The sequence below is a fragment of the Pseudopipra pipra genome, chromosome 5 (genome assembly GCF_036250125.1).
Source record: "Pseudopipra pipra isolate bDixPip1 chromosome 5, bDixPip1.hap1, whole genome shotgun sequence".
NCBI lineage: Eukaryota > Metazoa > Chordata > Aves > Passeriformes > Pipridae > Pseudopipra > Pseudopipra pipra.
This window is the reverse complement of record NC_087553.1, coordinates 36,982,828-36,999,138: the sequence shown is the minus strand read 5'-3', so window position 1 is coordinate 36,999,138 and position 16,311 is coordinate 36,982,828. Positions and strand designations below refer to the sequence as shown.

Here is a 16,311-nt window from a genome sequence, read left to right as displayed (position 1 = left end):
TGTGATTTAATGGCATTCTAAGTTTTATCAAAGTGGGGAGTTAAGTTCTCATTTCCAGTAACGTAGGGAAAGTGGATTTAACTGTTTCATGTAAGAGTAACTGGTGAACCCTCAGTATGTTGGTTTTGTGTTCGAATATATAAATGCTCAATATATGTGAAATTTTAGTCTGTGTTCCTGCTTCTCATATTCATAGCCTACAAACCAGAGAGAAAACACCTCCTCTTGGGTGCCATTGCCATTTGTGGAGTGGTAGCATGTGTGAGGTATTGTAAAATACAATATATATTAGTCTCCATAGAGGTACCATATATCTAGGTATTTCCCAAAGCCCAGGGCCTTTTTCTTCCTGTAAATTTTGTAAAGTGCACAAAAATAAGTATTTGATAATTTGTCTGAGATTTCTGGTGTCTTGGCAATCTGGTTAGAGCAATATCGGTAGATGACTGGAACTCCCAGAAGAATGGCCACTGCTCAGACAAAGATGAGCTGCATCTTTTTTCAGCATGCCAATCAAAACTTAAAAGCAACAGAAATGAAGGCTTAATAGCTCCCTAGGAAACAAAATTTCAAAGGTATGCGAGCTCTTTACTATTTTTGATTAGCCTTTCTCTTTGTCATGAGCCTCATAAATAGTTTTTTCTTGCATAAGGAGGCTGTTTCAGTTAATGGGTCAGAACAATTTAAGATCCATAGAGATGTACTTGCAGTTTTTGATTGAATTGTATTTTCTTCCTTATTCTTTCCATTGCATACCTAGAATACAGAATATGCTTTCTATTTTGCCCTTCATTTTCACCTCAGTGCTGTCTTTTTTTCTCATATCCCATCCAGGTTTTTAGTCGGTTTTGGAGAATATGTATCCATCTTGTTTTTCAAGGTAGTTTTTTTGTTATATATTCAGAGTTATAAATAATTATACAAGTATGGTGAAGTATTTAGCATGTAAATAAATAAGGAATATTCATTCTTCCTATTGTTTCCCAAACATTATAAATGTAAAAGCTACACCATGCTGTTTTCATCTATTTCGACAGTGCAGAGGAACATTCAAAATAAGTTTGGATAGAAATGGAAAAATATTCCACTGAAACTAAAGGTGGAATTGATATAACTATTTAAGCTGGAATTTGTGCTTTAAAGCATGTCTGCAGAAGTGCCATAAGGCACACTGAAATACAGACGTTTTATGTATCGCTTAAGAGATTGCATATGTAGCAGGGCAGATAACCAAATTCCATTTAAGTCTGATGTTTAGGTTTGTATTCTGTGCATGCAACAAAACTGTCATCCCTCACATCAGATCTTTAGGAAACACTGCATTAAAAGGCTAGACTGGACTATCTGTTAAAATATTTTTTGTATTCCCTTTCTTATGCTGCTTTATCTCTGATACTCAGTGACAAAAGAATTGTATGATGGAGGAAAGAAGGCATCCCTGTCTTGTACTGGTTCCAAGCTTGAAATAAAATTGACACGTAATAGCAGCTCTAAATTCTGTGTATAGAATTCAGACTGTTTGATGGAGGTTGCTATGAAAGATAAAAAGGATTTGAGAAAACTAAAAGGATTTGAGTTGCTTTACCAGTTATAGCAATAGTTTCTGAGAATATTAGAATTTAGAATAATCTCCTTTTATATATTTATTTATTTATTATTACTTATATTTTTTTTGCTACGTCATTATGTGCACCAGTGTTAACTTGAGCATTCAAAATGATGATTTAGAGGCAATTGGCATCCTGCTTTGCAGAAAAGGATTGCAAGAATATAAATATTAGATGGCCCTTTTTTTTTTTCTTTAATCTGTACAAGTCTGAAAATAAATGTTTTAATTTGCATTGACTGGAGCCAGGAACAAAGCAAACAATTGTAATTCTCTGCTCACAGATCATGTGATGGCTCCAACATAGCATTCTGTACTGAAGAGGAGTTTTGCCCTGTGAAGAAATGCAGAGGATAGGATGACACCACTTACAGAAATAATGCAAAATGTTTCAGCCACACATGTGCTTAACAAAGGAAATCATCTCTGGACTTTGCCTTATGTGGTCACTTTTATCTGAGTAAGCACTAGTGTGTTGTTTAGAAAGAGCTGTAAACGCTGCAGCTTTTTGTATTGCCATGAATCAGGAGTGTGTTTGGAGCAGAATTAATTTTGTATCAGAAGAAATAATTCTGCAGGCAAGCCTCAGTGCTTAGAGATATTTTTTGGCTTACCAGCTGCCTTCTCAGACTGCTTTTATCTGGCGCAGACAAGCCTTTCTATGGCACTTCTATCATATGTGTTTGCAGAGAACAGATATTGACTTCTTATTCTGAATGCTGGCTAAAAGAAGTGTTCTCTGGCATTGCTCTCAAATCCTGCAAGAGTCAACATCATCTTCTTTTCCTGATAACTCTTTGTGTGCCTGATCGCTATGTCTGCAGTTAGACCCATACTGAGACCCTAAATGCTTTCTCCCTGTGGGAAAAGGCTACAAAGAAAGATAAGAAGCTTTCATGATTAGAGGTAAGCTTTTTTAAGGCCATTGTGAAGCTATTGCTGTGGGTAAATTAGAGCCATACTGGGGTGCCACATCTGCTAGAGGTTCCATAGGAGCATATCAAGGCTGGAAATTATATCCATGGTATCTTTGACCTGCCTATCTTCAGTGTGGAGCTGAATAACTTGTTAGTGGTGAGCCTCATTTTTATTGCATGAAGAATCAACCCCAGGGACAGTGGGGGAGAGAATACCATGCATAAGATGTGCCCCATTGCTAGTCTCAAGGGAATCATGGCATCTTGATACTCTCCCACCTCTTCTCTCAGCCATGCTGCCATCCCTGGAAACACTGATGAGCAAGAACAAAGGCTCATTTGTATCTTGGTTTTGCTTAGCTGTATACCGAGATTTACAGATGGCACTTGCTTTTGGTCCTGACATAGACACTATCATGTTTGAAAGAGGTAAATGGGTATTATGTTCAACTTCTCCTACCTCCCAGCCCACAAATTCCACATCACTATTATAACTGCACATAAAGTAGAATCTCCATTTTGATAATGAGGTATTAGTCCTGAAAATTGCTGTGCTTTCCCTCTAAAATTTGCACAGCCTTTCCTATCAGCATACCCAGAAAATAATTTCTCTATCTAGATTTCCAGAAATGCCTTAATAAAAACATAACTCTCAAATGTTCTTAATCATAAAGTATCAGTGATACTTTATGCATAAAGCACTGATAATCATAAATTATCAGTGCAGCTGATAATATCCAAGATGCAGTTCAGTAGACTTACCCTGTATACAAAAAAGAAAATTTGAAAGGTGCAGTTTCATACCTGCACTTGCCTCAAGATGACTGCAAGGTTGCTTTATTTGTATGGCAAAAGTTGAGAATGTCCATGTGGACACAATAGGATTTTGATAAAGAAAGTAATCTGTAAGGTCTCTAATGTACCCCAAGTCCTCATCCTTGCCCATGATAACAATCGTAGAGCAGTGTTTTGGTGTGCAGGCTCCTAGGTAGCCATCAGAATACACCTTATGAAGTCATGGAGTTTTAATATATCAGTAGACCTCATTATCTAAATTTTTCCTAAGATTGTACAGCAACTTTTTCTTTGTAGACTTCATAGAACCATTAAAACTGACCAAAACACAGTAGTTGCTTACTGCTCACCCTCCCTGACCCTGCTCCCCAACCAGGCTGTTGCATCATCCAGACTCTCTAAAGATATTCGTGTTAACTTCCACCAAATGCTTAAAGAATGTGCTACTTCAGGGAAAATAGTAGTAGTATTAGTGATAATAATAGTAAACAATACACATAAGAGGCCTGCAGAGAGCTTGAGGATGTTCATTGCTTTCTGAAAATCCTGTCACTGTAAAGTTTTCAAGAACCATCTGTGTTGATAATAAAGGCAGTATAGAAAGGGTAATTCTGGTTAATTCTCAGCATATATTCTGGGATTGTTCCCCACTAGTCTATCAGTAACCTGTTGTTCATAGTGAAGTAAAACAAAAAGTTCTTGCAGGCACATTTCACCTGAATAAAGTCCACCTGAATTTAGACAAGTATTAGAGGTACTTAAACCAGAAGCTTCATCACCCTGAATGCTTTCCATAGTGTGCTTCTAGAGGAGGAAGTTACTAACCCCCAGCCAGAAATACTTCTGCAAAACACTTTCCTCATTGTATTCTTTAAAAAGAAAGTCTAAGGATAGTCCTGGCTTGAATAGCTTGCTCCATTTTCTTTAGGCCTGTGTTTGCAATGTTAAATGCATCTGCAAGACTATTTTACTAGGAGTATCTGTAAATGATTAGAAATTATTATTAAATTACTTTTACGTGTTTGTTAAGGGAATAAAATTTTAAAAAAGCTCTAATTCATCTTGACTTTTACATTTGTAAATGATAGTAAAATCTCGTAAAAATCTGTTATTTAATATGTGATCATTAGGCTATCTAGGACTCTAGATATTTTATTCTGTGATTGTGTGTATGTTAAATATTAGTGTAAAATAGCGAATAACAAACTGTGTTCCACTGTAAAAAAAAAAAAAAAAGACATCCAAGAGCATTTAATTACAGCTGTTTATGTTGAAAAGGCTGAAGACCATGGAACAATGTGCTGAATGGAATGAGCAAGAATTGCCACCCTGTGCTTTGCATGTTAAAATTAATGAGGGCAGTCCAAACAAAATTATTTGCATTCTATCCAGCTTTGGCTTGAAAACACCATACAGTTCCACAGGATAGCTTAATTGCCTAGCAAAATAATTGCCAGGCATGGGGAGTAATATAATTTATATGTCTGACCATGAAATGAACCAGGGAAACTGCTGTTTTTTAACAGCTTGTTTTTGATTTATCTTGGCTTTATAATTGTTATAAGTATAAATCCAGATGTTGATCCCTGCATGTTGATCTCATGTTTCATCTTCCTGCATCCTGGCATTATGGATTTGTGCATTCTGTGGGTCTGTGAAACTGTCAAATGGGGGAAGTCACAGGTGGGGGTGGGAATGGTCTGCACCTGAGAGTGATGTCTGGTTCTGTCCTGCTGTGCTTCAGATTCTGTGGAAACAAGATGAGAAAAGCTGGTTGTGCTTGGGAAGGTTACAGCATACTACTGAATCTGATCTGCTTCTTAATCCAATAAAATGCTAAGTTTATGGAAGTTTTAAACATGTAGTTTTAATGACTACTTCCTATTTTCTGGGCAGTTAATGCCTTACAGTCTTGTTTTTTCTTTCACTGACTTCCCCAGGATGCTCTAAGTAATGAATAGGAAAATGCTCTTGAAGCATTTGAGTCCACTTTGGTCAGTGTATTTGTAATTCTCGGCTTATCTGCAAAAGGAGATGATTCTCAAAAGTTAGAATAGGAAGCAAAATTCATTATATGCTTAGGTAAGAGGTGTCATGCTAAAGCTGTTTTTGGAAAACAAGCTATCTGGGTATGAGTTCTCTCATGTAGTAGCTTAGTGTACAATTGCTTATATTCCTGTGATTTCCCAAGGCACCTTCTCTTTGTTTCTAAGTATTTTTGGAAAGCACTTGTCCTTATTGCATGATTATTCCTTTAATGATATCATGTTCAAGTGTATGTGAAGATAAATATGGCTAAGAATAGGTGCCTCAAATTGTAGTTTTGAGAATAACTACAATTCTATTTCTTGTTGGAACACACTTTAGCCCGGAGGAGAAATTGTATCTCACAGGGTACGTTGCTGTCAATGTTTCTCTGTATCAATATTAAGCTCTTGTTTTTGTCTCCTTGTTCGGTTTATCCCACCGGTATGTCTTTCTCCTGTTTGTAACTGAATCAAAATAAGAAAGCTTGAGATTTTAGTGGTGGGACTAAGCATCTTCAGGAGGGAATTTTTTTGTCTGTTTATATTTCAGTATTTTCATCTGTGCTTCCTTTAGCCAAATAGTCTATTCTCTTTCCTTTCCTTTAACTTTTCCTTTACATTGGTACCTGGAATTCACTAGCTGTTCTCAGTGAATACTTGGTGTGCCCGTGGTGATGTAAAGGGGAATGAGTGGGATCATGCATTGCTTCATCCTGCTGAGTATTAAGTGAAACTCCAGTATTAATTACTTAGCAAAAAAACCCTAAAAAACCAAACCCAAACCACCAGGACAAAACCCACACAAAATCCCCCCTCACACCTAGTGCAGACAGATAATGAGTTACAAAGAGTGACAGCAAATTACAAATCAATCTTGATGATGTTTTTTTTTCTTCTACAGGTCCGCAGTCAGGATGTAATCTCCTATAAAATGGAAACCTATGAAGAAAGATACAGATAGCAGTTGGAGTTAAAAGTAGTGGACAAATATTCCTCTTCTTAAGCATCAGCTATTTAAAACGCTATGGTCATTTGGAAAGTCCCAAGAGTGAACTGCAAAGTTTTCCTCAGCTCAGTTGATGGGTTTCTTAGTCATTTCTCCAAGTCATTGATGTTCAGAGACGGTGTGTGATGGAAAAAAAGCACCATGTCTCTGTGTTCATAGCTCCTGTTTTTTGGATTAGTTTGCTGCATTGCTGAATCGATTTCATTTTGAAGGGCAAGGAGTGAATGTGATGGATTTATCTTCAGAGATGAACAAACATGGAAGGAATCCAGTAAGTCATAAACTAGAAGATCAAAAGAAGGTAAGATTATTTTTAATTATACTCAATTATATTTGAATCACTTACAAACTCTTTGATGATTTTCAGTAAACTGGAAATTAATGTGCTTTTGAGGACAAAGTAGTCTGCTATGCTTGCACAATATTGCAGTACAGAGAACTCCCTGAATTTGTCTAGCAAACTGTTTGTCCAAACCTGTACTTGCCGGCCTGCTGATCTGAAGTAAAAAATCTGACATCATCCTGAGACTCTGTGAGATCTTTGTTTTTTACAGTGAATGTGTGGATAGACCCTTCTCATTCTATCCTACCAGTAGTTCTATATAATTTGTTTTTGTTTCACTTTTATCCTTCAGTATCCAAGGTAGTTTAAGCTTGTCAATTCATGCTTCTACAATATGAGAAGTTCTTTCAGAAATCCCACTTCTGCAATAGACTGTCCTAAAAGTCCCAGTCCATCTCCTTTACTTACTTATACTACGATCTGGAAATGTTTCTAATACTTATTACATAAACCTCAGTTGATGCTTTTTAACATTTTTTGGAAAACAGAAGAAAGACCCACGCTTTATTGCTCTTTTGGTATTACATTAATAGACTTTTCCTGAAAAAAAGTTTTTTAGTTGCTTAGTTTTGTGGGGGTTTTAATCTATAGTTTATTAAAAGGGTAAAACTCTCTAATTATCTTTGTGCCTGGGCTCTAACATAAGGCCTGCACTGAATGGCAGCCAGCAGAGAAGGATGTGTTCTGGTGTAGCAGCTGTGGCTATGGTGTGCTTCATGCAAGGCTATAAAGTGAAATTCAATATGAATTCCAATATGAATTATTGCATATTGGAATACTGCATTATTCCACTGGTTTACAGTGGGACTGTCCAAATCATGCATTGAAGTGCAGGTTATGGACTTCATTATTACACAGACTGATAATAAATGCTGCTGAGTTGGATCTTTTTTTTTTTATTATTTTTTTGGTATGAATATCGCTGTCTAATGTTTTAAATAATTTTGATCTTGTTTGGGAAATTGGGATAGTTTATAGGCAACCTAAATGGAACAATTTTAAGACCTGTAAAGTCAAATACTTGGCTTTAGTGCTTCTGAGATTTCTATATGTTAATCTAAGTCATTCAGTCATAGCCAATAGCCCTTTAAAGTGCAGCAAATTGTGGGAAATATACGATGATAACACACATAATGAAATTATTGTGGAAAATATATTCAGCCTTTGAGCATTTTTTGTGTAATGGAGAAGAGGGTGAGATATATGATAAAAGATAACTCGTTTACAGCATGGGACTTTCTCTAATTCATAATTCTTACCCTTCTGTGGCACAAAAGAGAAGCTCAGAAACATTGGTATTTATCTCACTATCCAGTGAACTGTTTTCTGAACCATTATGTGATCTGGAACAGAGTATGCTTGATTCCCCTTTTCCAACAACCCCCCTCTACTTCAAAAAGATTTTTTTTCCCTTCATGTCTAATACCTGCAGATTCACTTCTAGAGCCTAACTCTTCAGATTGCTTAGGAGGAGAAGGTTTGTTTCAAAGAGGATCTGTTGTACCTCAAGGTCAAATCTTTTCTTTGAGTCAGTCTGTGGATATTTTATCCAGCTGTAGAACTACAAAATGACCACCAAAGTCTCTGCAGCTGCTAATTGACTGCTTCTGTACTGTGGTTAATGCTGAAGAAGTAAATGTGATGATAAGAAACAGGAGTCTTGTTAGTTTTCATTTCATTCAGGGATCTTTACTAGTAATTGAATATCATTTATGTGCTAGTATCATTATAAAAGGCTAATATTTTAATAAAAGAAGGGCTTAAAAGTGATGGGGAAACATAAGAAGTAGTCGTAATTTGTCTCTCTCTTTATGTTGCACTGGCTCTAAAGCAAATTTTTAAATAAATGGACTGCTTTCATCAGGTCCCTGCCACGTGTTTTCCCACTGGCCTTGGCTGGGCTGTGGGCGGTAGCGATGTGTTTCACTTCGCTCTCTCCGATTCGGTGGTCCCAGCACTGGCAGGGGTTCTGGCACGGGCAGCGGTTCCACGTGGCGAGCGGGCGCTCCCGCGGCGCTCCAGCGGCGGTCCGGCGGCAGGCGGGACTGTGGCGGCGCAGTGGCTGGGGTGGAGGTGACCCCTGAGCTGCTTCGATTTCAGCACATCAGCGCATCGAGTTGGCAGCTCCCAGCTTGGCTGCTGTGCTGGAGAGGCAGGGACGGTTTCCGTCGGTGGCTGAGACCCCGGAACAACTTTTAGCAGTGGCAAGCCCTGGCCCCCACAACTTCCCACACCAGGTGGGGTGGTGCCCCCTCTTCAGATGATGTAATGTTATGAATATTCATCGCTATAGGTCCCTTTCCTGGCTTGTGACCATAACAGAGGCTGATGGTGTAGAAGGGACTGGAGAGGGTGAAGGGAAGGGAAAGCTCAGTTAGAGCAGCGCCAGAGAGAAAAATAAAATGGGAAATATCAACTTTGGTTGGTTGAAAGTGAAGGAAAGTTTTTAGCACTTCACCACTACCACCCCAAATATATGCTTTGGAATTAAATATGAGAAAGTGCAAGGATCTCAGTTGTTTTCAGAACAAATGGCATTGTTTCCTTCAGTCTTTCTTTTTATAGGCAGATGAACCACTGTACTCAGAGGGGTTTTTAAATGGACACCAACACTCTATTACTGGACACTAATTAAATATAATTAATTAGAAGGAATACCAAACAAGTCTTGTCTACTGTTAGATGTTTTGCTCATCTCCCTGGTAGCCATTTCGTGATTAGCTAGAAGTCCAATAATCAGTCAGTTTTTGCTTGATAGGGTAATCAAAAGCATCAGGCAGTCTTGATATGAAATCCTTTACTAAATCAACTCAAGAGAGAACGTTTAGAAGGAACAGATATAATAGGAATAATGAACATGTACATCATACTGTTTCTCCATCCCCTGCCTGCTTTGTCTTGGTCGATATTCATTGCACGGAACAACATTTCAGGAAAATCAGATGTCGTCACCACAGGGCAGTTGGGCCAGAAGCATAATTTGTTCTCATGAACATGCTCATACTGCTGTGTCTGTGCTCCCCATTTTCATGCCTCAGTTCTCCTTTTTATGACTAATTCTGTAGTCACCCAACAACTTTTTTTAAAAATAATGACATGAAATCTTGGGCTGGCCACAGTTGTTGCTATTCTTGTTTAGTAGCTCATTGTCATTTGAAGACCTAGGATCTCAATGATGTTGCTTTGTTATATGAACAAAAAAGTTGATTTTTCCCATTTTGTTTTTATTTCTCTCTCTGGCACTGCTCTAACTGAGCTTTCTCTCCCTTCCCTTCACCCTCTCCAGTCCCTTCTACGCCTATATACATGTATGTTCTGTGCAATTTTTGTCCATCTGCACATCTGTGTCTCTGTCAGGGGATGCTTTGCAAACAACTGGAGGTCTGCAGATCTGGTAAAAAGTCAGAGACTCATTAAGCTCAATGTTCACTATTATCCCTTACTGCACAATGGCTGGCAGGGGGTTTGTGTTTTATTTTTTCCGGGACATATATTAAGTGTTTTAACCAAAAATACTAAAGCAAGGGTGTAGTATGCAATGGTGAGGGATCTTCACGGCTGAGGGAAGATATTATTTTGGTTTTTTTCTTTGATACTATAGAATTAGGCAGAGACAGGAAGAGCCAACTGAGCTGATAAAAAGAAATGGTCTGTGGGAATAAAACTATAGTTGCTTTTCTGTATCAACTTGTCATATATTACTGCTGTCATTCCTTTCCTTGAGCTGTTTCCCTCAATACTCCCTGCATTTTCTGTTTTAAAAGTTTTGCTAGAAAGACTTGAATTATCTCCCTGTCTGCCAAACCTCCCTGGGGCCCCCCCACCTGACTCCTCTCACTTTCTGAAATTGTTCTGTGCACTCTGCTAGGGCAGTTCAAATTGAAAAAGAAACCAACCACCACACAACCTTTACAGGCTCAATAAATGGAGTTAAATATCATTTTATGATATATGAAGCCCACATTTAATAATTTATAAAGTAAATTCATGTCCTCTGCTGCATATAATAGGGCTTTTCCTTCCTATTAGAGAACCATGATGTAAATAAAGTAGTACATATTTCTGTTTTATACTTTTTCATTGCCTTCTCAAAGCCACTATCTGTGACAAGGACTTGATTACAGAGAAGTATTTTGTCCTAGTGCTGCACTAAAACAGCTAAGAAATTAAATACTGATTAAATTAATTCTTTCCGTAAAAAGACACTGGTTGGCAGTTTTTTGGCAGATAGCTGAAATGAATACTGCTCTGTATGTATGTATACAACAGGGTTTTAGATATGCACTACAGAGTCAAGTGATAGGAAAAAGGTGGTTTTTCATTTGGGTTGATTACTTCCCTCCCCTCTCCCCCCAAACAAACAAACAGACTATTACTTACTGGCCTTGGTCTTCACTTACTGCTAAAGGCCCAGTTTCCAATTTCTAGCAATTACATTTCTAGTAGTAAATATGCAAAGCATCTTGTGTCAAAAGGTCTTCTCTAATTTGGAATAACATACAATGGCTAAGAAGCAGAAAAGAGTAAATTAGTGGAAATAATATCTCTGATGCTCAGGACACCTTGATGGTTACAAACTGCTTGCAAGGTTTTAATTTGTTAAGTATAAAAGGGAAAAAAAGACTAACGGACTTTCCACTGTCCAGGGGGTAGTTATTCGTAAGTACAGTGGAGGCATTTTACCCATAAAAGAGGATTAGGGGGAAGCTATCAAAAACTTGTTGTTGTTTTAAGTTGCCTGATGTAAACCCACCAAAGCCACTCTATCACTCCCCTCTGCAACTGGACAGGGCAGAGAAAATGAATCAAAAGGCTCATGAGTTAAGGACAGTGAGAGGTCACTCATCAATTACCATCATGGGCAAAACAAACTTAGCTTGGGGAAATTAGTTGAATTTATTACAAATCAAAATCAGAGCAGATAATGAGAAGTAAAATAAATCTTAAAAACACCTTCCCCCCATCCCTCCTTCCTGGGCTCTATCTCCTCCCCTTCAGCAGTGCAGGGAGACAGGGAATGGAGGCTGGGGTCAGCTCATGACAGGTCGTTTCTGCTGCTGCTCAATGAGAGGAGACCTTCCTCTGCTCCAGTTCTGCACAAACTTCTCCAACGTGAGTCCATCCCACAGGCTACAGTTCTTCACTAACTGCTCCAGTGTGGGTCCCTTTCCACAGAGTGCAGTCCTTCTGACACAGCCTGCTCCAGTGTGGGTCCACCACTGGGTCACAAGTCCTAGCAGAAACCTGCTTTATCGTGGGCTTCTCTCTCCATGGGCTCCTCTCTCCTGCCTGGAGCCCTCTCCAGCATGGGCTTTCCATGGGATCACAGCCTTCTTTCAGGCATGCACCAGCTACAACATGGATCACCTCCATGGGCTGCAGGTGGATCTCTGCACCCCCTTCACCTCCATGGACTGCAGGGGTACAGCTGCTCCACCATGATCTGCACCTGGGGCCACAGGGGAAACTTGGCTCTAGCACCTGAAGCACCTCCTTCCCCTCCTTCTTCACCGACCTCGGTGTCTGCTCAGTTGTTCTGCTCACATATTCTTACTCGGCTCTTCTCTCAGTGCGATAACTTTTTATCCTTCTTAAATATGTTATCACAGAGACGCTCCCACCTTCTCTAATTGGTTTGGCCTTGGCCAGCGGTGCTGTGGGTCATGTTCAAAGCTTCTGGCAGCTTCTCACAGAAGTCACTCTTGTAGGCCTCCCTCTCCCCCTCTACCAAACCTGGCCACACAAACCCAATACAAGGTAGTAGATCAGTATTAAAGTCAAAATTCTGGAAGGGGGTTATTTAGTTTGCCAGAACCTACTCTATAATTTGAATGGAGCAGTAACAGCTTTGTGAAACACCATCTCTATCTGTAAGTGTTATGCAATAGCTTATTAGTAATATAAATATGCCTATCGCTTTATGATAGTTGCTGCTGTATGACTTTTAAGGATGATGTAACTTAAAAGTTCTGACAAGAGGCTTAAGGTCTATTTCTCTTCTACCTTGTCAATTTTCTTTGTGCTCTCAGGGAATTTGCTTAAACTCAGTTTTATCCATCTGTAAAATTAAAAGATCTTCTGAATCATTAATCATTGAGTTCTCTCAGAGCATCAAGATCCTCAGATTTTTGGTCAAATATATTTGCCTAGTGTTTAAAATAAATACGCTGCACTCATGGCTATTTATTTGCATTGTGGCAGAGAACAGGAGTCTCAGTCATGAATCAGGATACAGTTCTGCTGCTGCTGTAGGAATACAGTAAAAATGGCTGATTTGAAGACCTTAGAGTTGGCTTGTAATTTCCCTAATTCTGCTCTTGTATTTAGTCCCTAAGAGTTGAATGTGTCTTTTTTTTGGTAGAGTGTGATCTCCTGTACAAAAACACACATTATTTAGGAATATGTGTGAGAGAGGAGGTAGAAGTCTGTGTACACAAAAGAAAGAATACACAGGCTTTTTCTTTCTCATGCTCACCAGAAACTTAGAATGTCTAAGCTGTTACTGCATTGTATCTGTTTTTATTCCTGATTTCCCAATAGTAATCTAAATATGCTCCCAGGACTACAGCAGCCTGTTTGGCTGTGCATTAGATAGGGGAATGCATTCCTAATTGGTTCCATTTAGGTGGTAGCTAAAGTAGATGGCACTTCCTTGTCATTGTCAACTGCTGTTTTCAATGCCACTTTTCTTTCTATGTATTTCCAAATGGTCAGTTAAAGAAATCATTTCAAGAGGAGCCAGTAGATTAGTCAGAGAAATGGAAGATAGAGATAACAGAAGAAAATTACAGGATTTTCCTAATGTTTTCCTATGCCAGTTTAGACAACTGGGATTTTCTTCTCTTCTGAAAGCAGATGGAGCTGGTTACAATTTGCTCTGGAGTAGCATCAGTCCTGCTGTAAAATGAGATTTCTGGCTCAAAATCCAGAGGAGGTCTGTTCTTAAAAAATGTACCGGTAATGCAAGCTGATTTTCAGAATTGACACACATACAAAAAAATAATAAAATTATGCATGAAAGTGACATCCCTGAGCCAAAGCTGTCTTTTAGGAGTTAACATTACAACAAGATTTAATTTGCATCTCTTTCAGAAAAGGAGTTCAATATTCCATGCTATCCCATGCTCAACAGTAATGAGCTAAAATTGTATTTAAACATTATAAATAAAGATGATCCCAAGAGCTAAATTCCTAAGTCGATCTGTAATTCAAAAGTGCCAAAGAGTGATTATGGAGATCTCAGAATTGATTTTAGTCCATCCTAAGCAGGAATAGTGCATATCTGCTTTGCCTCCCCCGTCTGTCCCCTAGTGGTTTTGTTCACTTTTGGTTAATATTGCTATAAACAAACTATTAAGCAGTAAGAGATACAAAATACCTTTAATAGTAGTTAGTCTTTTTCTTGCTCTTTACTTACCTGTATATGTCCATCAAATGATTAAAGCAAACAAAGTAATTCCTCCATAACATGTTTCTAATAATTGTGGCCAATCCAAATTTGATTTGTCAAAAATCTTATTGTTTTATCTTGGTATGTCAGTTCACGGCACAGCTAGAAAGAAAGGCGCAGTTGTCATTCTGCTAATGTGGAACAGCTGGTATAACAGACTTCAAGTTGTGTTCTCCAGGAATTAATTTTTTACCAAGGTAAGTTGAATCGCAGATTTTAAACTGTTAAATTTTCAGCTCAGGCTGTGCTGCTCGCCTGGGTAACAATAGAATTTCAGAGGAGATAGAAGGGAAACCGTGGAACATATGTTTAGGGGGTGCTGGTCTTAATTTTTATTTTCCTCCTCTGTAAAGGAGATTTCTCTGACTGAAATTGATTGCTCTGACAGCTGCTCAGGGAAACCAGAGACTCTCTTGTGTGGAAGTCAGCACACATATGCTATATGTTTTTTTTTTCTTTTGTATCTTTTTTTTTTCTCTTAGGAGTATTTTTAGTTGTAAAATAGGAACTGAAGCCTCACTAAAAGGGAAAATTAATCCATTGCTGCTACTTAGTAATTTCATAAAGTACTTATTTCTTCCTATCATGGGGTATTTGTTATCAACGTATTTTGAGTAGGCTGAACTCCTTTTCTTCCTTCCTTCTTTGCTGCAGCACACATTAAGGAATGCTGTGCACACAATATTTCTAAAAGTACATCACTTGAATCATGAGGGTTCAAATAAAGAAAAAGAATAAAGGGTTGCAAGTTCTCTATGCCAAAAAAACCTTTTTAGACTTAAATATTTATTTGTCTGTGTGTTTTTAATGCTGTTTAAAATTTTTGCCCTTTAATAACACACATGGTGATTGCAGGGGCAGGTATCTACCAATACGTTCTGGTAAGTGCTCCAGGCATGTGCCATGAGTGTTTCTAACATCATGTTTCTCAAAATCAAATCAGTAGCTGCACATGAATTTTTTAAAGACTAGTAGTATTGATGGCAATCTCATGGTTAAGGCTGTGTTTGGATTTGCATTAAAATATTTCACAGTTATACTCTAAAGGTGTAATTACCCAGACCTCTTAGATGACAGTGGGAATCTTTCTAGTGATTTTTGGCAGGTTTTTTGTAAAGCCTTTCAATTTTTGAAGGAACATTTTTTTTTTAAGAGAAGGCAAATAATATTGGTTTATTTTCTTTCTATTTTTTTTCCTGTTTATAAAAGCCACCAAACAAGCCAAAACCAAAAAAAGCAACAAACCCAAATGTGTGTACTTGCAGCAGGTGAGAGTTACAATGCCCATCAGTTACTAGTCCATGTGTCTGTGTGCAGATTGTGACAGAACTTGGGCCCTGGGGTCTCATTTAAGAAGTTAGATATCTATAGCTGTTGACCTTGTTGAGAACAACCTAGAGTCAGTTTATCAGGCAAAGGCTTATCAACCTGCCAAAGCCATTGCAGACACGTCGAAGTCCATGCTCTGTTGTGTCACCTCTTGGAGAACATTAGTTACCTAGAGTTGAAAAACAGAAGTCCTAATAACAAATCAAAAAATTAAATCATCCAAAAACTAGAATAGGGTGTTCCTTAATAGCTTTGTTTTTAAGGCAACAATGTGCATTGCTTTTAAAGACTGAAACTCTTCCAAATCCTGTTTTGTCTGAATGAGACCTTTAAATGAGACTGACTCTTTAGACAGTCTAAATTGGTTGAATTGCCTCTAATGTTGTTTGGAACAAACACTCACTGTCTCCTTTAGAGGAAACATTTTTAATGTCCTTTAAAATTCTTCATTGAATGTAGCTTGATTTATTTGACGGAAGGCCCAGAAAACAGAACTCAAGCTAGTACCTAAACCACAAGATGATACTTGGATTTTACTTAAGCATTGTTTCTCATAGTCACTTTGCTGCTGGAAATTTGACAGATTTCTCAGATCTACTGGCTGTTATCTTTCCAGAGCTTCCCACCTTATGACTTAGAGTGCACGGTTTCCACATGCAGTACATCCAAACTGCCTTGACAGAAAAGAACAACCCGTTAGTTAAACTGAAGGGGCTGACTTAGCTCTGGGTGTTATCAACATTCTTCCAGTGGTGATAGCTGGGGAAAGAGACTGCTTGCAAGATGTCTGTGCTCTGTATTATCTGGGGTGCACCTGTCAGTCCCACAACACAACTAT

The 16,311-nt window shown here is 38.3% G+C and overlaps 1 protein-coding gene across 2 annotated transcripts in view; it reads left to right on the top strand.

Annotated features, from left to right (window-relative positions):
* NAV3 (neuron navigator 3) overlaps positions 1 to 16,311 on the top strand; it is a 527,200-nt gene that overhangs the window by 138,642 nt on the left and 372,247 nt on the right. For both annotated transcript variants that reach the window (XM_064655607.1, XM_064655608.1), the window contains exon 2: positions 6,247 to 6,652. In XM_064655607.1, the coding sequence (XP_064511677.1) occupies positions 6,581 to 6,652 (72 nt within the window). In that variant the 5' untranslated portion in view covers positions 6,247 to 6,580. The remainder of the gene's footprint in view (positions 1 to 6,246; positions 6,653 to 16,311) is intronic.